At 41.5% G+C, this 24,200-nt stretch overlaps 2 protein-coding genes across 3 annotated transcripts; both read right to left on the reverse strand.

Moving 5' to 3' along the window:
- Nucleotides 1-63: 63 nt before the first annotated feature.
- LOC117749841 (cullin-1) lies at nucleotides 64-17,741 on the reverse strand. 2 transcript variants are annotated; one of them, XM_034560635.1, is made up of 23 exons: nucleotides 17,596-17,741; nucleotides 10,214-10,651; nucleotides 8,485-8,659; nucleotides 8,221-8,388; nucleotides 7,590-7,640; nucleotides 7,354-7,444; nucleotides 6,679-6,842; nucleotides 6,422-6,584; nucleotides 5,913-6,043; nucleotides 5,264-5,371; nucleotides 5,065-5,171; nucleotides 4,872-4,920; nucleotides 4,444-4,575; nucleotides 4,219-4,336; nucleotides 3,559-3,582; nucleotides 3,224-3,300; nucleotides 2,978-3,096; nucleotides 2,687-2,792; nucleotides 2,548-2,595; nucleotides 2,254-2,336; nucleotides 2,054-2,159; nucleotides 1,185-1,298; nucleotides 64-916 (listed from the first exon to the last, which is right to left on the reverse strand). In XM_034560635.1, exons 2-23 carry the CDS (start codon nucleotides 10,354-10,356, stop codon nucleotides 836-838), a joined length of 2,358 nt encoding a protein of 785 aa, XP_034416526.1. In that variant the 5' UTR covers nucleotides 10,357-10,651; nucleotides 17,596-17,741; the 3' UTR covers nucleotides 64-835. The 2 variants fall into 2 exon arrangements, with proteins under 2 accessions (XP_034416526.1, XP_034416527.1); XM_034560636.1 differs by lacking the exon at nucleotides 3,559-3,582 and having other exon boundaries at nucleotides 17,596-17,740.
- Nucleotides 17,742-19,171: 1,430 nt separating this feature from the next.
- zgc:194621 (uncharacterized protein LOC795037 homolog) lies at nucleotides 19,172-23,111 on the reverse strand. Its single transcript, XM_034560158.1, has 5 exons — nucleotides 22,582-23,111; nucleotides 21,316-21,374; nucleotides 20,933-21,016; nucleotides 20,749-20,825; nucleotides 19,172-20,200 (listed from the first exon to the last, which is right to left on the reverse strand). Exons 1-5 carry the CDS (start codon nucleotides 22,653-22,655, stop codon nucleotides 20,156-20,158), a joined length of 339 nt encoding a protein of 112 aa, XP_034416049.1. The 5' UTR covers nucleotides 22,656-23,111; the 3' UTR covers nucleotides 19,172-20,155.
- Nucleotides 23,112-24,200: the final 1,089 nt, after the last annotated feature.

Genomic DNA, 24,200 nt, shown 5'->3' on the forward strand with positions numbered 1-24,200 from the left:
GGCGTCACGGGGGTGCGAGCGGGCGTCACGAGCGCGTGAACAGAGTCTCGGGGAGAAGAAAGCGTTTAGAGAAATCTTTCCTTGTTTTTATTTATCACACATTTAGAAAATGAACCACACTATACAAATGTCCACCGTTCGGCAATGAAACTCCTGCATGAACCCAACCGACCTCAAAAAAAAAAAAAACTGAGACAACTTCAGCAGATAAAGAAGCATCATGGCGGCCATCAACTCACCACCTTCCTCTTCCTCCGGTTCAGTCACCGATGTCGCCGTACGGTGGGCTGCGTCGGCCGCCCAGTGACTCGACTCTTATATTTATTTATTTTTTTAAAAATCTTTTTCTCATGTTTTTCGTGGTCACTGTGGTGCAGGTAGGCAGTAGCATGCAGAAACCTTTGGATGCGGCTCTCCTCTGATTGGCTGAAGGCTAATTCATTACGTTTGCTATGTAAAAGGAAGGTGTAGGTTGTTGTTGTTGTCCCCCCTCTTAGTCTGGTTGTTATTTACAATATGACAACAATGAAGTGTGTGTTTGAGTCCTATGGATGGGGACGGGCGTAAGACGGGGTTTCCCAGTCTCGACAGGAGGGGTTGTTCCTTTGTTGCTAAAGGGAGAGCAGCCCCCCCTCTTAGTTGGCTTTCAGGGCGGTCACATGATCAGCGACACACTCACAACATGTCCGCCGCTTAGAGGGATCCTCACTTTATTACTCAGACATAAAGTTAAAAGAAAAAAAATTAATATAACAAATAAAACGGAGGAGAGCCGGTGGGCGGGCGGGAAGGAGGGAGGGAGGGGGGAAGGGAAGGAAGGGAGGAAGGAGGGCGTTCAGGCCAGGTAGCTGTACGTGTCCTTCTCACCGTCCACTCGCTCCAGGTACTCCTTCTCTATCAGGATGTCGATGCATTTCTGTCCACAAGGGGGAGACAAAACACAGATTTGAGATAATTAATTTACTTTGGAGACAAACAGTTTTTGTTTTGTTTGTTGACAAACAAAAACACATCAGACTTTGACAAGGTGGTTTTCTCTATTTAATATAACAAAATTCATCTCTTATCCATTTATAAAAGCAACCAAAACTTAATTTTACAGAATTACACGTGAACACATGATGAAGACGCCCAGTACTCATTTTCACTGAGCAGAGCCTGAACGCACCACAGTGTGACTTTACCTTGATGACTGGGACTCTGGGTTTGAATCTGGAAGACAGCTGGTTCAGCACTTCAGCCAGAAGCTGCTGGTGCTTCAGGACCTTCCTCATCTTCATGATCCTCACGATGGCAGCCTGCAAACACATCATCATCATCATCATCATCATCATCCCCAATTCAACACAACATGCAATCTACTTTATTTTTATTAAATATTTCCACATAAGGAAAACAGACTTTTGTGTTTTTGTTGAGTGAATGTTAATTATAAAGATATCTGTACTCTGTATTCTTAACGAGGGTAAAGACTGAAGCTTTGACCTTTGACCTTTCTGGGGACATTTTGAGTTGTCTTTTATCATTTTAATATATTATAGTATTTTTTCATATTAATATAGTATTTTATACAAATTTAAAGACTCATTTTATGGTTTTTTAATGAGTGAATACTTGTAGAATATTAATACTATATATTATTTATAAAATACAGTATTGTAGAATATTAATACTATATAATTATAAAATACTGTATTGTAGAATATTACTACTATGTATATTAATTATAAAATACTGTATTGTAGAATATTAATACTATATATATTAATTATAAAACACTGTTTTAAAAAATCAAGACATTGCACAAAAAACAAAAATGCATAAAAACGTTGTAAACAAACCTGCTAATTTAAGGCTTAAAATGTTTTTAAATGAATGAATATTATGTTAATTTTTATCAATACTGACGACGTTTAATAGATTTAACTCAGTTTAAGTGGAAGATAATATTAATACATTGTATTTTTACAGCAGTTTTAAGAGATTTATTTCGTACACCATATATTTTTTTAAACTATATTTTTATCTGCATAATATTAACGTAAACCGCCACCTGAATGAGGAGCTTCCGATCCTCCTCGATGTTCTTGTGAGTCGTCTCCTGCTCCTGTTTCTGCTCCGTCTTCATCGGGACGTTGATGTTCACCCTCAGTTTCTTACTGCGATTGGAGAACACATTTTATTATTTTAAAAAGGTTGAACTGTGAAACCCGACGTGTTTCAAGACGCTCGCTCCGAGAAACGAGTTCTCACTTCTTGTATCCGAGGAAGAGTTTGATGACGGTGTCGGGTTTGAAATCCACTTCGTCCACGTTGGCGTTCTCGTCCTCCATCACCTGTCGGACGGAGAGAGAGAGAAAAAAAGGGAGAAAAAGAGAGCGAGAGGCAGCGGAGGTGAGAGATCTGAACAGAAACTCTTCTATTTATATATCTCACACACACACACACACAGAGAGAAAGCCCCGTTTTCCTTTAAAAACACATAAAACCTTATCAATAAAACACTCAAAGACAAGGAAGCAAAAAAGGACCAAAAGTTTTACTCACCAGAAGCTTCGATTTTAACAAAATCTGCAGAACTTGAACCAGAATGTCCTGAAAAAACAAAACAAAACGTCAGCCGTTGGAGAAATAAAACATTTCTATTAATAAACAACTTAAAAAAAAGGTTGTCTGTGTCGCTCACAGTTTTGATCTGTGTGCTGTCGGTCAGCTGCTGGACGGTGTAACTGTCCTCCGTGTTGTACTGCAGCAGGATGGCCATCTGGAAGGTGGAGGCCTGCAGTGTGTACCTGTAAACAACAAAAACAACAACAACTTGAGCATGAAACTTCAAACATCTTCAACGCAAGCAGACGCATCATAAACCCTGCTTCGTATTTCTAGTGCCACTATAAAAACCAGACGGTTAAGAACAGCGCCCTCTACCTGCCAGGCCCTCTCAGGAACAACAACAACAAAAACAACAACAACACACCTGTTCTTGAAGCAGTTGGTGACCAGCTCTCCTTTGGACAGGTGATAGAGCCAAGTCAGCTTCCTGCCGCTGTGTCTGCTGGCGTAGAACGCCGTGAAGCGCTGATAGCTTCGCTCCAGCTGCACAGAAAGAGGAGCGTTAGACGGGAGGTTCAGGGACCCCGTGGGAAATGGTTCAAGTGAGCTATAAAAGCTTCATTTCCTGGAGTAGATTGTAGGTATTAAGAAAATAAAAAGGTGCGTGTACCTCAGAAGGCAGAGCGAAGGTGCAGGACTGCTGGAAAGGCCAAGACCCGGAGCTGAGAACCTGGATACTGAAGTCCACTGCGAGACAAGAGAAACACACGGACACAAGACACCATCTCAGCACATTGTCCCTCAGATTTAAAATTCCTGTAATGTTTGTGTAAAAAAAAAAAAAAAAGAAAAGAAAAGAAAAATAATAAGTGTAGAGACGTCATGCAGCAGGAGAAAAAAAAAACAATAAAAAACAAACATTCTGTAAACTGAATTTTTTTTTTTTTTGCGGCGCGAGTCCCAGAAAACTCGATCATCCTCTCACGAGTCCCCTTTTTCACTCACTTATCTGGACGCCGCCCAGAGGAGCTGTATGAGAGGAGACAAACGTCCACATTAGCCGCGTGTGCGAACGGCCGCCACGAAGACGTTTATTTATTTATTTATTTTAAATCATGAGACGGCAACGAAAACGTGCAAAATGGAGACGCCGAAAATTTGGTACATTTAAAAAATTTTAAAAAACAAGCGAGAGACTCTTCTGCTGCTATTCTCAGCCTCAGGGCGCCATCTAGTGGGCAGCCGGTGTACTGTCACGTGGTTCGGATAAATGCTAAAAATACATACATTTACAATGCTAGTTTTAATACATCTAAAAAGAAAAACTGCACTAGAACAAGCTTCAAAGAGTGATGTGAAATATGACTGAACACACTAAAGAGCATTCACTTCTTGAAGAACTATCGTCTTTTCTAATCTCAGGAGGCAAATCTAGGTGGTATCAGAAATTCTAATTTTATTTTTTTAAACAGTGTTTTATTCATTTTAAACATCTTAAAATACACTCGGCTGCATGTTTATTTGGTAAAGCTGTGATTTTTAGCTCCAAGGTACCGAATAAATCGGAAACTGAGCATGTATTGATAAGAGCAAAGGCTGAATTGAAGGCTTTTAAAGATACCTGAAGACTAGTGTGTGTGTGTGTGTGTGTGTGTGAGTACTTACAGTCCAGAGGCTCAGAGTTGGTCAGGTGTTTCTTGAACTGTTCGTTGAGGTCTTTACTGACTCCGATATCCTGGAACATCCGCTGCAGTTTGGACGTGTACTCGAAGCCGCACGCTTGCTGCACGAGAACAACAAACAAACAAACAAACAAACAAACGGATTCAGTCGGAGGGTTTTCGAACTCGCGGAGGTTTAAACCAGAGTTCGGTGGCGCCGCGGCGTCACCTTCAGCTTGGAGATCATGCTGGCCTCCGCGTCGTCGCTGGCGCTGTTCTGGTGGACGAGACGTTTGGCGAGCATCTTGGCGTAGAACTTCTGGAAAACGTCTTTGTCCTCGATGTATTTGAACACAACCATCTGAGGAGAGGCAGGACAACGAATAAAAAGGTACTATTACCACGAGAGGCCTTATTCAAGTGAAGCGGCGCATACTTTATACTACATATACCACACAAACACACACAAAGAAGTGTACTTTAACAATAACAAATGCATTTAAAATAAGAATCTTTCACAGGTTGTGTTCCTAATTTGTCTTCAATAAAAATAATTACTCTACTACAGGTATCCAATAAGTAACTAGGGCAGTAGTGCTGCAACATGAACGCACACACACACATTTGTGCAAACACACAGGTGTGAAAGTGTCTCACCACTTGGTTGAGTGTGTCCTCCAATTCTGCCTCCTCTGGGTTTTTAGAGCTGCAGAAGAAAAATAAATGTACAGCTCAACTCTTCCTCAGGATGACAGTTTGTCAGAAGAAGAAAAAAACAACAACAACAACACGCAAGTGTGAAACTACGAGAACCCTCAGAAAACATTTCGGGGGACTTTCGGAGACCCACCTCTTCTTCAGTAAGGAATCGCAGTATCGGGCAAGCAGCTCGGGAGACTTGCTGGACGACTGAGCCATCCGGGTGACGGCGTTGTTGTTGATGAAGCGACCGCACGCCTGTGAGAGGACGGGACAACCACGTTGGAATAAATAAAATCTCCGATTATTTAGACCTTTTGACGGATCGGATTTGGGGGGGGGTGGCCGACCTTGTCGAGCGCGGCCACGAAGCCGGCGTCGTTGTTGAAGGCGGACATGACCAAGGCGTTGTACTTCTTATGGACGTCCAGGGTGGTCTGGACGTACACTTTGGGGTCCTGGAATGAAAAACACTCGGATTAGGTATTTTTCACCAAAAACAACACATTGGTCCATAACTTAAATTTGAATTGAAAAAAATAAATGAACACAATGTCATGGACACAACTATTCAAATATCTAGATTTGAATATTTTGTCCATGACAGACGCCTCGTTTCTATTTATTTATTTATAAATATATATATATATATATATATATATATATATATATATATATAAAATATAAAAAATATAAAATAAAATATTTTATTTATATCTAAATTTAAATAAATAAATATATGTATTTATATATATATATATATATATTTATTTAAATTTATATATAAATAAAATATAATTTTATTAATATATACATATATTTATTTAAATTTAAATATAAATGTAATTTTTTTTTAAATATATAAATATTTTTATATAAATGTAAGTGTATATTTTCAAAGTAATTAAAAAAAAAAAAAAAAATGCAACTATAATACAAAGAAGGTTTTAGATCAGAACCCAAACTAGTGGAGTTAAAACAGTGAGCGTGAAGCCGTACGTTGAGCGCTGCCTCGCCGCACTTCTCGATGGCGGCCAGGCCCTGGTTGTGGATGTGAGTCTCGAGAAGTTTCTTCAGTTCGCCCAAACCGTCCGTGATCCGCGACACCAGGTTGTACATCCGGCCCAGATCTGAGGGGAGAGAGACCAGCAGGGGGTCGGGACCATGAGGCAACATCATGTTCCATTACGCAATTCTATCGCGTACATACAACATTTTTTTTTACAACCCGTCTCTCGAGTCGAGAGTGATATGTGACTGCAAACGGTTGTAAATGTTAAACGTTATTGGAGATGCATCACAAATTCAAGCTTCGACTTGGTTGCTTTTCTTTCTTGGAGGAAGCGTTTGTCACACACGACGCGTTAAAGGACCGTCGGAAAGAAGAAAACCTGCCGATATTGCAGGTTTAATAGGATAAACGGTGTCGTTTTGGGCAATTGTTTAAATCCCGCCTGCGGGTTCCATTACATTACCACGAGAAACGACAACAAAACATCCACGTGTACCTTCATTCTTGTCGGCATCCAGAAGATTCTGAAACTCCGTGTGGAAGATCTCCAGGTGTTTCTCTATGAGGACCTGCTCACACTTCCTGGCCAGCTCGTCCTGGGTGGATTCATGGAGGTAAACCTGCACACGCCGCTGCTCCTCCAGCAGACGAGCCTCCGCCTGACAGGTGGGGGGGGATTTATTTATTACGAGTTCCTCGCAGTTAAAAAGCAACAGAAACAACAAGCGACTCCTCCGTGGACCGGCCGTCTACCTTCTTCATGTACTCGGTGACGGGGTTCTGCTGCAGGAACTCCGTGCTCTCGCGCGTGTAGAACCGTTCCGTGTCGGTGAGGAACTGACACTCAAAGTACTCTTTGTACACGGACAGCGTGGGGCCTTTGGCGTAGGCGTCCTCCTCGTTCAGACCCAGCTCCACTGGAAGAGGGGGAGAAAACACAGGTGAGGCCGACAGCTCACGAGTCCAAGCTTCAAAATCAAACCCGATGTCCTCCGCTGACGGAGGAATAGTCGCGATCACAGCAGAATTAAAAAGATCCTGAAGCCGTGAGGTAAAGACGACTGTGTTCAGACTTAAGGAGGTGGTTAAAGGGATAGTCCGGATCCAACAACAACACTAACTGATCCAGGAGCAGCTCCTGTGTTCTGTGAGTTTAAGATAACTGGCTTCGATTCCACGTGAGAAAGCTCTGAAAATATTCTAAATACAGCGTTCACTTTAACGGATATTGCTTATTTTAGGCGTCTAAAATACGCCCACAGCAGGACATTACTTTCCTCCCGTGCTGGTATTCCTTCTTTTGTGGTAATACACCGACTACGAACAAGTACCTCGAACCACCACACGGCTAAACATCCAAACAATCCCTCTAAGTCTAATTGCAAAGTTTTTAAATAGTCACGTTAACAGTTGTACGCGGTGACCTACCATAAGACTGGACCACACCGCTGATCAGTCTGGTGTTAATGGTCTCCCCGTTCCTCTCTCGCTCTATCAGCTTCAGCACAGCGTTTGTTACCTGGAACACAAAAGGTGCGTTTAATATTTAATGTGTGAAGAGTGACATGAACAAATTCAAGCAGACACAATAAGGAAAAATTTTAAGAGATGTTAAAAGGAAAAAAGGCAGCGAATATGTTTGGAGGGGGAGGAGCTTAACACACCTGTTTGTTGAGGGGTCGGAATAAACACTCCCTCCAGGTCACGAGTGCCAGCTGGGAGGAGAGAAGGACAAGAAGGTCAACGGGAAGGTCAAGACTCGGCGTCGGGTGACTTTTAAAAACTCGTTAAAACGTTACCGCCATTAGTTCTTCATTTCGGTCTTCGTGACGAGTTTGTTTATTTAAAAAAACGTAACTAAATAAACTGATTACTACAATGTGATCCGAGGACTCTGAAGTTTTGTTTGTACGCAACACCGAAGAATAAAAAAAAAAAAAAAACCTCCACATGGCCGAGGAGGGATCGTAATTACCTGTAAACTCATCTCAAATTCAACGACTACTTTAGTGCCTTTGTAACCCTAAAGAAACGAGTCGTGTATTAAATAGTTTAAAATAAAGAAAGAAAGGTTTGAGTTTTGAAAAAGCAGCATGGACCTAAAACATGTAAATATTAACAAATCCCTTTGTTCTCTCTAGAGTTTCAGATCCACGAGACCGAAGACTCTTACTTTGAAGTTCCATCTCCCCCGGGGGAAAAAAAAAACAAAACAGTACATTTACCTGCATTTTATTTCGTTCGCGTAAATCACAAATAACGGGCGAGCGCTCGGCAGCAGATTCACAGACGTACCGAGTAAATCTCGTAGATGCCCTTGCGTCCCTCGTCACACTCCCGTCTGACCCAGTGGCGGTTGAGGTAGGCGCAGATCCCGTTGAGGACCTTACTAGAGAAGCGGTAATCCTCCCACTGCTGGGTGTAAAACTTCAGCACGCACTCGTCCATCAGGTCCTCGCCGTCCTGGAGGGGGAAGAACCCGGGAGAGAAGAAAGAGATTAATGACGGTCTGAAAAAGAAACTAATAATAAAAAGAAGAACCTCTTTGTGAGGACTCACCTTGAGCAGGCTGGTCAGGTAGTTCTTCAGGAACTCTTTGAGCCGCTTGTAGAGCTCCAGGCCTACGAACTGAGCCCCACCTGGAGTGGTGGACTTTTTGGAGGGCTTGGCCGGCGGCACCGAGCCCCGGCCCTGGCTGGACTGGTGGACGCTGGTACAATAGTTATATACATGTCTGAGGGAAAGGTTAAGGAATGAAGCACGGAGACGCAGACGGAGGGATTCACACCAACGTTGAAACGCTGTTTACACAAAATCTGGGAGAACGAATATTACATTATACGCAGTCGTTTCTTTTTTGGAAAAAAAAACCAACATTTAGTTCATTTTTTGCATAACATCCACGTACAAATAATAAAAAATAAAAAAAATAATAAAATACTATAAGTGCACGACGTTCTGAACACTCAACTTTGGCATTACAGGCGACGCCATCTTTTTTTGCAACCAGTAAACAGGAAGTGACGTAGAGACGCTGTATATGTCTCAATCACCTTGTAGCCCCGCCCTAAAGCATGCCCAGCTTTATGGTCTGTTTGACTCTAAATGACCATAATTTACTAAATTAACATCACGCTGTATTGAAGAAGACTTGAAACTAGAGATTGAGACCAAAAACTCATGTTTACAATGTTTACTGAGGGAATAAATCAAGAGAAGTAGTCATTTATATAGACTTCTATACAACCAGAGGAGTCGCCCCCTGGTGGTCAGGAGAGAGAATGCAGCTTTAACACATGAAGCATAGACTTCTATACAACGAGAGGAGTCGCCCCCTGGTGGTCAGGAGAGAGAATGCAGCTTTAACACATGAAGCATAGACTTCTATACAACGAGAGGACGTGTATGCCCAAGAGTTTTATTATGAAAGCAATGAGTGTGAGAGGAGTAAGCGCTCTACAGATGTGTAATCGGTGTAATCTGTAACACTGTAGTCAAAATGGCATCCCTACGCTACAAAAGATGATCTCTCTCTTTCACACCAAACAATCCCTCCAGAGCTACAACGGCAATAAATGTCGCAGAGCGATGCAGACGTGGGCCACGAGGCTCCGAAAGGCAAACATGTCGCTCACAGATTGTGGTTTTAAATTAGCGCCGTTCGTTCGTTTCCGCGCGACAGGATTACACTTCAGGGAAACGATGACATCCTGTCGTGCTGGAAAGGTGCATAACAGGAAGCGAGGCTGTCAAAACACAACAAAATGTGCCCTCGGAAGAAAAGACAAATACACCGCGTGTGTTTTATTGCGTTTGAATGTTTTAACGGGAGATTCATTTACTGGAGGTTTAACTGGATCTGAAACATTCAACATTTTTAGGTTCAGGACCTCCCGAGATGAATTATGCCGATCGGGTTGTTGCCTGCTTTCAGGAATCTGGCCTGCTGGTTGTCGTGATCAGTGATACTCGGTACACGACGGATATAAAAAACGGTTTAGGAAGTAGTTCTCCGCGAGGGAGTCGCCCGACAAATCAAAGTCAGATAGTGAGTTTGATGTTACGTTTTGGTCTTAAGAGATTAGACTTCATTTTTATGAACCGGAAAATTCTAATTGCTTGTTTTGATTGACCAAAAGTCCCAAAAAACAAAATAAAGTTAAAGACATTTGTTAAGTTAGAACCAGTGAATTTAGCGTTCAAATTAGTATTTTAACAGAATTGCTGTCAATCAAGTTTCCGTTGCCCCTCCCCTCCCCCCCCCCCCCCTCCCGATGTGACAGGATACGTGTAGAGTTCCATGTAGCGCGACTTGGCCATGCTTTGCCGTGTGTACACCTGCTGGATGCCAGCCCGGAGGTCGTCCCATATCTGGTCCAGGCCTATCTGTTTCAGTCCGTGGGGGTTCTGGGTCCTGTTCGACGACATCATGGGTACCCCTCGTCCTCTCCTCTCCCTGACCGAACAAGTGCCCTCCCTTTCCTGCTCCGGTGGGCGTTCTACCCACCGCCCCGTCCCGCCCCCCACGGGCACCTCTCCTCGGGTTGGTTTTCGGTCCTGCCTCGCGCTGCTCTCAGAGGGCGCTGTCCATCTGGCGGCGGCGGCGGCGGCGCGTCGGGAAGCTGGTCGTCGGGTTGCGAGGCAGGATGCAGTCCCACTCTGCAAGCCCGGGTGGCGCTGTTTGCCACTCCTCTTAAAAACCTGTGGCGGCGCCTCACCAGATGGCCTGCGAACGGAAAGAAAAGAAATGCGTTTTGATTAGTTATTGCCGAGGAATAATAAAAAAAGAGACTACAAAAACATGACCAGAAGACCCGTGACCCTAAAGACTCAGTTTCCACAGCACTATATTACCAGTTAGCCGAATCAGTTATATGGTCTAATGTGCCGACACCTGGCTCTGATCCCTGTATCCACGGTGCCAACGAGACCCTGACGTCACCCAGCTAATAACAGATTCGTCCAGTGGAGACGGGCCCAGTCTCCATCTTCTTTTTGGACACCAGGAGCCAAGTCTACCTTTAAGCTCAACACCTTTTGGCACAACCCTGTTTAATAAGAGGTCCGTTTAAAAAGCAAAGAGTGAAAAGGAAGAAAAAAAAGCGAACGTCAAGATTTTAACTTTTAAAGATATACACCACTTTCACAAAAGTATTTACACTGTTTATATTTTTTGTTACAACAGTAATTCACCTAGAACAGACTTTACTGTTACGCAGCATTTAAAAACCATGCAGCTAAAATGTCAACAATCGAAGGCGATATCTCATCTCGATTTCCAAAACGGTATCAACGTCGCCCGTCAGGGTCACGACCGGGACACTATCACAAGTGTAAGTGCAGCCGGGTTAACAGTGGCGCGTCATTAAGGCTAATTGACAGACCTGTAGCTGTAATTTCATCCCTGCGGGTGCGGATGAGAGGAGAAAGGGAGGCGGAAGTGTTTGCAGCATCCAGAACGTTCAAGCCGCATAGAGGAAGAGGAAAGACAACAAAAGAAAACACTTTTCACACCTGTTTTTAATACCTGCACAAGTGTTTGCGTATAAAATAGTAAGTAAGTAAGTTTGCAGTTGTAAATCCGATCGATCTGATGCGAGATTGGGCTTTAAAGTCGTGTTCACGCTGAACATGAAAGAGATGCATTAGTTTCCACTTCACGTGACTCAGACGTGTGCCAATTTCATTTCCAAGAGCGAATCAAAACCAGTGTTTGCAGCTCTTAATTCAACCAAATGCTGCCAAACAAAAAAAAAAAAAAAGCACATAAATCTCACGTCTTTTGTTTGAAAAAAAAAAAAACACAACATTTAAAAAAAAAAAAAGACTGCTGATAAAAAACAAATGATTCCCATTTAAGGGATTATATTGTGTGTAAGAACACGCGGGTGCCAAGGGGAGATTTGGACATCGTTGTTGTTGGAACTTTAATATCCCAGAATCATTTAAATCATCCGTCATTCATAAAACTAACCGGAGGCCTCGCTGTGCAAATGAAATGTCTCAAAAGAAACTGGCTAAATAAAAAAGGGCGAGTAGAAACTGCTGTGGACATGGAGGCAGCTCCGCTATATTTAGCTGCCCGTCTCTGGGCCGGAGACTCAGTGACCAGCTCCGTTCACTTCCTGTTGACGCCGGCCAGTGAATCAACACCTGACGTCCCGGGTTTCTTTTTGTTATTTGACCAACTAACTAATGCACACCTGTACCCCAAATACACAAGCAGAACATGGCAGACTAATGTCGCCGTTTAACTCCAATATCACAGCAGGGAATAAAGTGAGAAATTAAAATAAATAAACATTAAATTTGCATCTGTGTCATTTCTTTCCAAAAGACGACCAAAATGAGAACACCCGTTGTCGGAGTAAACTCCAGTGCGGCACGATTACTCCGTTCAGATATAGAGAGAGATAGCACGTTCTCTACTTTTAGTTTTAAAAGAGAAGCCATGACACAGCAGTACGCCACGGGCACATCAAGGCTTGGATTGGGCCTTCATCAGTCACTAAAATATGTCTTCTATACGCCCAGCCTCCAGCCCCCACCCCCTCCCCCAGCTCCCAAAGACTGAGCACAGCGCTGCAGTCTGCTGCCACTGTTCTCCACCAACTGTGACCACAAAACACACAAAACAACATTTCTGCTTCCACCTGCTGCAGCAGATCAGAAAAGGTAAAAAAAAAAAAGAAAAGAAATATGCCACCTTGTTTTTGGGACCAAAGCTAGATTCTACCAGATTACAACCAGTGGTTCATGCGACATCCAGAAAGCAGCTCTAAAGCTCCAGAGCCTTTTTTTTCTTTAAGCAGTAAAAACTCTTACCACCGTTTCCCCCGGCAACAAGCACAGGAAGTCATTCTACAGACACGAAAGTTACAGGTTGGTTAATCCTCAAACTCTCAGGCCAGTTTCAATGTGGGGAAACACAGGCGGCATTCAGCCAGGTGGCTCGTTCTCTAACAGAGGAGGCCGGTGCGTTATGGTGAATAATGCACCAAGAGAAGGAGCCGGAGGGATTGCATTTCGCTGGAGTTTCATAAAAATGTAAACTCATTGATCGACTACCCTGAATTCAGGACGAGGACGCCAGGGCTGGCGTGTCGGATAACGATGAACTCCGCGCCTGGACTCGAGACCGGCTTCAGCCTCCACTCCTCGCCCATCAGATCCTCACTGAACTCAAAAAAAAAAAAAAAACTACCTACCTACCTGAGGTGCTCAGGCAGTTGCCATGGCAACTGGGGCAGACAATACCTTTCCCCGAGTAGCCACTCGACTACGGGGAGGTAAGCGTGTTTCGTTCTCGCCGTCTCCCGTGCCTCCGTTCACCGGCAGGTTGAAGAAAGGTGCCCTTCACAGCAGCACTGGGATCAGATTTCAGATTGCCCACACCAGAGGGTATTAGATATGAGTCTCCTCTAAAGTATCTGACCCCTTATCAGCTACACAGGCAATGGGGATGTTGCGGAGAATCATTATTTAAGATGTCAAATAAGGGAATTTACTGGAACAGTTGCGTAGATTTGAATGATCAGAATCAGTATTTAGGGGAGGAGTTGGATTGATGCACGTGACTAGGGCTGCAACAACGAATCGATAAAATCGATTATTAAAATAGTTGGCAACGAATTGCATTATCGATTTGTTGTGTCGCGCGATTATTACGCCACCCAATAAGACGCGGAGATGTTTGAGTATAAAATTTAAAAAAGCCGGTAGAGCAAAGACAATCGGAGAGACCCGTAACGTTGTGCGAGAACTAACTTATTTCCCCCGTGATGGACGGCTGTTTCTACGGAGACAAGCCACGCCCCCTTTTCCTGCGGTTTATAGACAAGTGAGTCTTATTTATGTACAATTTTTTTTTTTTTTTTTTTAAATTAGCAGCTGCGGCCTATAGATAGGTGCGCTCTATAGTCCTGAATTTACTGTACCTGTTACCTGTGCATTTTATTGCACCGTTCTGTTGAATAAAGGATTGGAATTAACGCTGCTTTTTTTTTTTTTTATCCGATTTATTGAACAAATAATCGACAGATTAACCGATTATTAAATTAATCGTTAGTTGCAGCCCTACATGTGACTACTATCCCGAGGACATCAGTCAACATCACAGCCGGCAGTAAAAATTACTGGCTCCGTCGAGAGAGAGAAAAAGAGCACTATCATTAAAAATAGCTCTCCGTGGAGGGATGGAAGAGATTAACTGGGGACAGAGAGGGGAAACCAGCAACCCATCCCGATGCTTACGACTGGCCGCCAGCTACAAACTAAACTTATTGTACAAAACGTACATCTTCACGTTTAAAAATTGTTTTAAAAAACGGCCCATAAATCGAGCTCCTACCCTGCCGTCTACAATCCACAGCAACACGATGACTCATATGTGAGGACTTCTATGCGACTTATCCGGCAGACAAGCCTCACCTGCATGCAGCCGGCATGTTTCTGCTCTCCGGCACTGAAGAAGGCCGCACTGCCGTTGTGATTGAGTAGGTGTCCAGGTTCACAATCCAGGAACTAAAGAGTGTCTGAAAGCATGCAGGGTGGTGTGTGTGGGGAGTGAGAGAGCGAAAGCAGTGCAACGACCACTCAGCCCGGTGAATCAGATTACCCCGGCCAGACGCAACAACCTAATACCTTACTTTAAAAAATTTTTAAAAAACACAAACAACAACAAAAACAACTAATTCAGGCCGTGGATCTCCCTTCCCGTGAATTTCGGTGACATCCAGCTGTGCGGGGTGAGTCATGAGGAGCGATGAGGCTTTTCAGATGAATCACAGTGACGCGACAGGGGAAGACGTTTCATTAGTGCTCCGAGCAGCCAAGCGCCGACTTGCTTTTTTACAACCCGGCGACCCTCGAGGGCGTCTCTCCACAGCGGCGTGCACGTGTGAAGCAGACGTGGCCCCGGAGGGGGTTGGTCCAGGTAAAAGATGGCGGAGGGACAAGCTCGATCGTGGCTGGCCGCGTCTTGACTGCACCTTTTGCACACACGGCGTCAACAACAGCCATCCTTTCAGCTTGTTTACATATTGCCGATTTGCCAATAGCGCTGCCCTGGAGGGAGCGCTGGTCGTTGTCGCGCTGCCAAACACTAATGCAGACCGATGCATGCCAGCATGAGGCGGAGCAGAGAAAACATCCGTCTACTAAACTCGGCATGTGCGAGTGAGCTTTTGCGAAAGATGCAACATGTACACACATCGCTGGAAGGAATTTTAAAGATGTATTCCTCTTCCCCCCCCCCCCCCCCCCCCCACCCCACACACACACACTGCATTAAATATGACAACAGCCTTTGAATGCAACAAAAGAAATGTCTCCACAACCGTAATAAAAATGTCAAGAACAGACAACTTCCAGTGTTTTTGTGTTATTGCATGCTATAACAATTTTTTTTTAAAGTGGGCTGAACGTACATGCGCCTCCTCAAACTGACAAATTACACAATATGACAGAGCCGATATAAGTTCGGTACAAACAACTCTCTTTCTTTTTTTTTACAACAATATATTGACTAGTTTAAATCGATTAATTGTCCCCCCGAAAGAAATCCAACTGACAAGCTCATTTAACAAAAATGTATACTGTTGTTTAATGCAGCACAACATGTAAACAAAAAGGTGTACAGGTAACACTGCAAAACTGTGGGTTGCTATTGTGCCATAGTGCTTATAGTTTGGTGCGAGTCGAGTCCTATCAATATAATATTTGATTGGGGATATTGGTTAATAGAAATACACTGAAATCTTAAAGATATTATAATAGGATATCAAAACATGCTCCCCACATTCTCACAGTATATACACCCCGTTTGTAATGGAAAGCAATAGACTCTGCTATTGATTCACGCGACAGTAGCGAGGACGCATAAATAGCCAGTGTGTTGGCCTCAATGTGAGCGGGTTGACCGGGTATAAAATGCACACGTCTGTATCCGTCTCATCGGTAAATATGCTAAATTATCATCCTACAGCAGATGTTCTTTACTCATTGTAAGCGCCAACAAACACCCACCCTCTGGCCTAAACACGCACACAGAGCAGCCCACTCACACAGGTTGATTCTGAGGGAATAAGATGCGTCTATACACGTTCAATTACGCCTTTTATCTCAATATGAACACTGTAAAAAAAAAAGTGCAGTCCTCTTATCAAGAGGGAAACTTAAAAATGCAGCCGACATAGCGACAAAGAAAAACATGGACGCTCTCTCAAGCCAACAATATTAACATAATTCACAGTTAGTCCCAATGAAGACCATGAAAAGAACTTGAGATCCGACACCGACGGCTGGCTTTTAGTTGAAATATGTGAGAAATAAAAATTAAATAAGGGTCTAACTGTCGAGCCAAAAAAAGCCAGTCTCCAAACAGAGAGTCATAATCGTTCAGGAGAAACAAAAACAGAATAAAAATATCTCCAGACCTGGAAAACGACTATTTTATACCTTATTCCTTCGAGTGTGGGAGTCATAAGCCAGCTTGAAACAATCAGATCTTCCACAAATGCATATTTATAACAACCCATGTTGGTGTAGAAATATCCAATATCGACTTTTTAGCTTACTTGAAGCACAAGCCGCAAATAACAAAAAATAAACGTGGTTTAAAAAAAAAAAACAGCCGTCTTCAAATATAAAGAAATATTTTTTTTTTAATAAAGACAATATATGGTCCCTTTTAAATTAAACTTTAAAAAAAGGAGAAAGAGAGTATGCAACCAACAATATTGTACACCCAGCAGAGGGGTCTCAACAACAAAAAAAGTGCCTTTCTTCCCTCTCCAGACCTAGAAGGTATTAATGTTAACAGGTATTCAGGAGTGTGTGAGGGTTAAATGACCTTCCTCCCCACAGAGACACACGGTTGGGTTTTAACAACGAGCTGCACTCACATCAGCATTTACAAACTTCTCTCACGAAAAAAAGTAATGGGTGCAAATGTAGAATTAGGGGAAAAAAATTAAAAACCGGTGTGCACACTGTATTTCAACATTTTAAAAAGGAGACAGGCTACAAACACCAGCAATGGGGTCTTATCCAAATCCTATACCCCCCTCTCCAACATCCCCAGGCCTAGAAGGCACCAGGTATTTATTTTAACAGGTATTCAAAGAGTGTGTGAGGGTTAAAAAACCCACCTTACTCTCCACAAAGACACAAGGCCGACGGGTTTTAACAACGAGCTCGGGACTCCTCCCGATATATCCTCCCTAAAACACAACCCATCCGGTACATTCACCGCCTTTCTGAGCATTTATTCAGGATTATCCCTCCAACACGTCCAACCCTTGCTACGCAACATGAGCCAGCTAGCTTCGGCGGCTTCGAATCAAAATACAACGTCTTTTTGAACACGTGGGTTTATTTTAAAAACCGTTAATGACACAAGTGCGATGTTTGGGGGGATATTTAGGGGATATTTTCCGGTCAGGGGGACACCGACTGCCCGTGTTGTCGGTGTAAAATGGCAGCCTTAGCTTCCTCGAGCCTTAGCTTCCTCGAGCTGCTCAATAATGAGTCAGGAAAACAGTCCGCTAGCCGTTTAGCATTAGCTCGCTAGCTTACGGATTGGATCGCTTCTTGTGGTAAAAAACACAGCAAAAAAAACAAAAAACACCGCTGGTATGTGTTGAAGAAACAAATAAAGCGTCTCCTCACCATCGTAGGAGCGCCGCTGTCGCCGTGTAGTTGCCGTATATGTGTGTTTTTAGGCCCCAGAAGCTGCCTGCTCTGCCGTGTTTCTGCTCCTCCGTTGCTAACTGCGCTCCGCTTCGTTCGCACAAAGATCAGCTCGGCATCCACCGAATCACGCCGCGTTCAGGCGCCGTGGGAAATATGGATGTCACGAGCGTTTTTTTTAATGTTTGTTGTGCAATACCTTATGTTCAGATAATAATAACAATAATACAAAATATATATGTTACGATCATGATTCCACAACAATTATATCGTGTTCGTGTCGTGGTCGTATGACCCTCGCGCAACGTCCTAATTGTCATTTGTACTTTAAATTATTTTCTTTTTAACGTATTTGTGTAATGTTTCCCTGCACGTTTATGTAATGTTCTCAAATATGTACTTATTTTTTTTGCTTCTAATTCAAGCTATATTTTATATATTTTTCACCTCACAGCAAATCCTTTATATTGTTTATTGTTTGTTTTTTTAGAATTCTTTTATTTGTTCACCTGTAAATCACTTTGAATTTCCGAGTATAAGTAATTCATTTTTTATTTACTCTTTTTAAGTTGCTTGTGTGCGATCTTAAGTCCAAAAAATAATAATATTATATATATATATATTAAATACGCTTTGTTACATAAGGTGCAGCATTTTAGACCCCAAACATACTTACAGCTATGATTTAATAAGTTTATAAGTAGTGGCTATGATATAATAAGCTTCTCGGTACAAGGCGTTGAAAGGTCCGAGCAAACGAGGACTCCCTGAATGCGGCGACAGGCGTCACAGAATGGCGTCCCCGTTTGGACTACAAGCATGGCGGCGCAAAACAAATTACAGCCGCTTCCAACTACAAATATTGCAATATCTCTCACGCATGCGCATTTGGGTGTTTCAGTCACCTAGGCTGACATTCTCATTATGAATTGCCTGAGGAAGAAAACAAATACAAATAAAAAAACGCACGACGCTGACATTTAGCCGTGTTTTTAATCTTCGTTTGTGTGTGTTATGCAAAGCCTGTCACGTCACATCAGGACCCCGCATCCCCAAAAATATATTGACCAACCAGCTCCTGGTGTTTGTCTGCCTGTGACGTCATCTTTCTGTCATGGTATTTCAAGATCTATTCTGAGATCATAATGTTGATGTTTTATTCATCATAGCTCATTCCTGGAGGGAACCAAATGTTCTCCAAGCACAAGCCAGTCATCGTTTACACAATATGCTGTGTGGTCATCGTCACTGCCCCCCCCCTCCACGAGCTCCTCCCCCGCCTCTGAAACAGGCAGAAAGCGACCTCTGCTGGCGGACGAGAGAACTACAGGAACCCACACAAAAAACTGAGGAGGGCAATTAATTAACTTAAATTCATTCCATGGATATTTACCCAAAACTTTGCTACAACCAACCTTTAAAGCAACGGTGGCCTTTCTTTTGTTTGCCAAAAATGTAGTATAATTGCCAATTTTATGTCACATGTCAAAACATAGTAAATGTGTATTGTTAGTTACTCTGCAAGAAAATCTGCGTTTCTAGACCAGAATCTTTATTTGTATGAAAATAACGAGACAACACTACTAAACATTTAGACGTGGATTGGAACTAAGTACATTTACTCAACTACTGTATTTAAGTACAATTCTGAAGTAGTAGGTTGTTTTTATTGAACACATCCATCCACAGCTGATTCAGAGGAGAAATATTTAAAGTTATAGAAAAATACAAATACAGAAATAAATAAATACAGAAATGATAGACTAAACAATACAGAGAAAAATATCTATAGAATACCTCGATACTAACAGAAAGAGTAAATTGAGATATAATGGAAGTAGAAAATTAATAAATATAACAGGAGAAAAAGTAAAAAATAAATAATGAAAATAAAACATTCAATTTAATTTAATAAAATAATTTAAATAGATTACAAAGTAAATGAAAATATTTATAAAATGAGTACAAATATATTTACTGCAGCCGGCTGCAATATTAAAATGACACGTTGCATAGTGAGTACTTTTACTTTTGTATAATTAGTATAATTCAGTATGCTGGACTTTCACTTGCAACAGGGAAGATCTTCAAATTGTGTCTTTGCTACTTTTATGTGAGCAAAAAGTCAGAAATACTGCAAATTAGTTCCTGACAAATCAAGTTTGGTGTATTTAATGTAAAAACTACATTTCCCATGAGCCTCATCAACAGCTGAGACTCAAACCAGATTTGATATCAGACTACGAGCATGAATTAATACAAAGATTAAACACTTGATGAAGAATCCCTGTTACTAAAAGTGGTAAAAGAGAAAATAATTTATTTTTAATCTTTAACATATACATACATTTTATATACAAAATACATTATACAAAACCCCCTAAACAACTGTAATGAAAACGTATATTTTTCTGTATGCCACTCTTTGTATATGAATTATGTGTTCATGTTTTTATTGACATTCGGATGTGATGTTAATCCATTTATAAACCAGGTGGCTTTGAGTGGAGCTGCCATGAGAGAGGGGAGGAGAGCCGACTCAGCATTTCAGGACAGCTGTTTGCTCCACCAGCTGCTTCCTCACCTGCAACAAGAACAACAAGGTAAATAAACACAATGAATGCATGTAATAATAACTAGTGAAGTAATTATTTATGAGCTGCGACTGTTTATTCATAATATAATTATATGAAATAATTCTGCAAAGATCTGCATGATGAGCACGTTTGTACTTTTCATTCACCCACCAAACAAAAGTGAGTGTTTAATTTGTGCTTAAGTTTGTTTTTAGACACATAGTGAAAAAAAAAGATACATTTTTGCATTTATTTATTGTTGTTGGTTTATTTTATTCTTTGATGCTTTTTCGATCCGTTTACTTTTATGACATTTGGTCATTTACTTAAACATTTTTGTTTATTTTGTTTGTTTATTGTAATCTTTATGATTCTCTCATCCGTTCACCTGTAAAGCACTTGGAATTTTCGAGTATAAGAAATATATATTTACTCTTTTTAGTTGTTGTTTGTTTATTGTTTTCCTTGATGATTATTGTATAGGTTCACCTGTTTATACTCAGCTCAGATTGCTTGAAATTAAAAAATAATAAAGAATGTAAATGAGTTTTCAGACCGGTTTCTGATTCCTCTTGGCTCGCATCATTTCCTGCTGCTGCTTCAAGCGCACTTCCTCCAGACTCAAACAGCCACCTGTTAAAACACACACTCACACACACACACACACACACACAAGTCAGATGAATGTATAACAATAAAGATATCAAAACATGATAAATATTCCTGTGTGTGTGTCTCACCAACACTGCTGGGGTTAATGGAGACATAAGTCATCGCTCTGCTCAGCCGAAGCTCCTCTAAAGCGGCGAGCTCCGCCTCCGCCTCTGCTCATCCAATCACACGTCACATAACAATTGATATAATATATATATTTATATATATAAAGATAATATTATATATATATATATATATATATATATATATATATCTAGAGAATACAAGTAAATTCTCTAAAATAAAAACAATGGATGATTAAAACACCCACGTCTTAAAGCTGCATTCTTTCTACTGACCACCAGGTGGCGGCTCCTGGTTGTATAGAAGTCTATGAGAAAATGACTACTTCTCTCTTGAGTTTAGTGTCTCTTCTCTGAAATCATTCTCACACCACGTGAGGACTCACTTCTCTGAATCTCTCTTCGTTTCTTGGGGTTGGGGGGGATGACTGTGAAAGCTTTGTGGCTGAAACAGAAGAACACACCCTGGTTTATTTAAACTATGGCATTCAGAATTTTTTTTTTTTTAAGCCTAAATGCCAACACATTTAATTGTCTTTTTAAGTCAATAGAGGCAAGAAATTGTGTCTATCGTGTATTTTTTGTGATTTTGCATCTATTTGTTGTTGTTTTGTGTCTCTTTGCGGCCCTTACGTGTCTCTTTGTGTTTTTTACGGTGCTCTTTGAAGTCTCATTAAAGTCTTTTTGCATTTTGTTTTGGTCATTTGTAATAATACATGAACATTTAAGGCATTCATACATATATATAGATATATATATATATTATTTTATTTTATATGTTAAGATGACAAGCCTAAATGCCAAATAAGGAAATTACAACCATTGCTTCAGCTATTTAATTGGCTTTTTTTATGTTGGTGGAGGCAAGAAATTAGACCGGGAACTAACGGGATAAGATGTTTATTTTCTGATGTTTCTCTGGTGAAATACTGGAAAACGTTTCGCTGTCACGTTGGTGGACGCTCACACACACGGACGTGCGTGAGGGAATAATCCTCCTCGACAGATGGCAGGAGACGGACACCTGAGGACAGGACTCCTGCTTTTTATAGCAAGACTCTCACGCCCTAAATGTGCTGTTGTTTACGTTTGGAAAGAATCTCTCTGTAGTTGTACGTCTCTTTTTGGATGTTTGACTATTCTTGTGGTCAATTTGCATCTCTTTGTATTTGTTAATGTTCTCTTTTTGGTCGTTTTAAGTCTCTATGTAGATGTTTTGCATCTCTTTAATCCATTTGTTTTGTGTCTCTTTTGGGTCTCTTTGCATCTCTTTATATAGTTATTTTGTGTCCCTTTGTTGTCTTTGTGTGTCTTCTTTTGGTAATTGTTCAACTATTTGACCTAGTTGTACATCTCTTTTTTGATGTTTTGGGCCTTTTAGGTTGTTTGGCGTCTCCTTGTAGTCTTTCTGCATATAATTTAGGTCATTTTAAATCCTGTTGGAGCCGTTTTGTATCTCTGTAGTTGTTTTCTATCCATTTGTGGTTGTTTTGAGTCACAAGTATATCAAACAGAGCCCTGCAACCTGTCCAATGCTCCACAAACAACCTGCAAAATAAAGATAATTGATGCATCTAACAAATGTTCTATAGTTTGAATGTATAAACGAATAAAGTCTTCAGTGTTTCCACCCTTTAAACGTCTCTTCTCACCTCTCGCTTGCACGTCTCGTGACGGCCCTGACCCCCTGCTGCTGCTCCCCCTTCTGACCCGGACAGGTGCTCATCTCCCGGCCTCTTGGGGTCACGGCCGCGTGCTTCAGCGAGCTGCTGGTCGCCCTCGAGTAGTCCGGGTTCGTGGTCGTCTTCGGGGCGGCGGAGCCGGACCTGGACCTCCTTTAGGAGCAGCTCGGTTTGAGGGCTCCGGCGGTCCCCTCGGGCTGCGGACGCCTCGCGCAGCTCGTCGCGCGGCTTTTATGCGCAGCTGGAACTTTGAGCTCGCTCCCGTTAACCGGCCGCACCGTCACCGGCTTGGGCCCCTCGAGGGACTTCCTCGTGACCTCCACCCGCTTCGACTTGATCACTTTTGTGGCTTGCATTTTTATTTATTTTTTTAAGTCAAAGTGACGCTCCCGTCTTCATAAAAAAGAGTCGCCATCTTCTGAACACTATCGATTATACACCCAAAATCGAATAAGAAAAAAAAAACAAGGTTCCCTCTTCCTGGCTCGGTTGCTATGGTGGTTGCGCCATAGCAACGGAAGCATAAAGTTAAACGCGACCGGATTGGGAGTTCTGGTGTAAACCTTCAAAATAAGAGACAATTGCGCCAAAGAATTTCATAAAAGAAAAAGGAAACATCAACAACAATACATGATAAAGTTAAAATGATTACAATGATGAATGGCAAATGGTGCACCTTTTAGTGACATCATGACTCAGATCAACAGTCTAGAAAATAAACGGGCTTCTGATGCATAAAATAAAATTAATCAACCTTTTTTACAGTTAAATAGTCATTTTTAAGACATCATTCCCCAACAAATACTTTGCCTCAAATGTAGATATTTTCTGGATGTATTCATCTTCTTCTGTGATAGTGAAATGAATCATTTTAATTCGGGATAAACCAGTCTTTTTGAGTATTATGACAGACCACATGATTGATGAAAAAGGTCATTATAAAATGAACTTATAATGAAAATAAGCGTTTTATTTTGAAGGCAAGGCCGCCTGGTTTCCGGTAGTGTTTACGTTGAACTTGACGCAGCCGCAGATTAACGTCAGTGAGTTTGTTGTTAGAATTGTGTCCCGAGTCCAGTCCAATCACAGAGGCTCATCCGATTACTGACACGCGACGCTGCACAGGTCACGTGACCACGTACGGTCAGATGATTGGCTACAATACAGAATATACAACTAAATATGTGTGTGAGTTCATTTTTTATCTAATGTAATGTACTTGCCATTTTCTTGATTACTTCAACTTTATGCCACTTTACACTTTATTTATTATTTTACTTTTAAATCCACTACATCCAACAGCAGAATAGTTTTTTAATATATATATACGATCACTTTGTTATAGATTAATCTAAAATTAACATTTTAATGCATCTGTAATTAAATTAAATTAATTTATTATACAATAACTTAACACTAAAGGGGAACATACGATGAATAGTTGTATGTTATATATATTGTTTCTGAAGATCTAACCTTTGCACGTTTAAAATACAGGTAGATAATAAATGTGTATTTACATTTGGTGAAAAGTAACAAAGTAATAAATGCACCAAAGTATTAAAGCAGCATGAGGTACTTTTATACGT

This window comes from Cyclopterus lumpus, chromosome 20, assembly GCF_009769545.1.
Source record: "Cyclopterus lumpus isolate fCycLum1 chromosome 20, fCycLum1.pri, whole genome shotgun sequence".
Lineage (NCBI taxonomy): Eukaryota > Metazoa > Chordata > Actinopteri > Perciformes > Cyclopteridae > Cyclopterus > Cyclopterus lumpus.

Coding starts and splice junctions, on each gene's coding strand:
- LOC117749841 (XM_034560635.1), bottom strand. CDS start 10,356: ATGATGTCGTCGAACAGGACCCAGAACCCCCACGGACTGAAACAGATA. Junction 6,044..6,421: donor GGATGCCGACAAGAATGAAG/GTACACGTGGAT, acceptor CTCTCCCCTCAG/ATCTGGGCCGGATGTACAAC. Junction 3,301..3,558: donor TCTGGGCGGCGTCCAGATAA/GTGAGTGAAAAA, acceptor CTTGTCTCGCAG/TGGACTTCAGTATCCAGGTT.
- zgc:194621 (XM_034560158.1), bottom strand. CDS start 22,655: ATGAGCACCTGTCCGGGTCAGAAGGGGGAGCAGCAGCAGGGGGTCAGG. Junction 20,826..20,932: donor CATTAACCCCAGCAGTGTTG/GTGAGACACACA, acceptor GTGTTTTAACAG/GTGGCTGTTTGAGTCTGGAG. Junction 20,201..20,748: donor CCAAGAGGAATCAGAAACCG/GTCTGAAAACTC, acceptor TTCTTGTTGCAG/GTGAGGAAGCAGCTGGTGGA.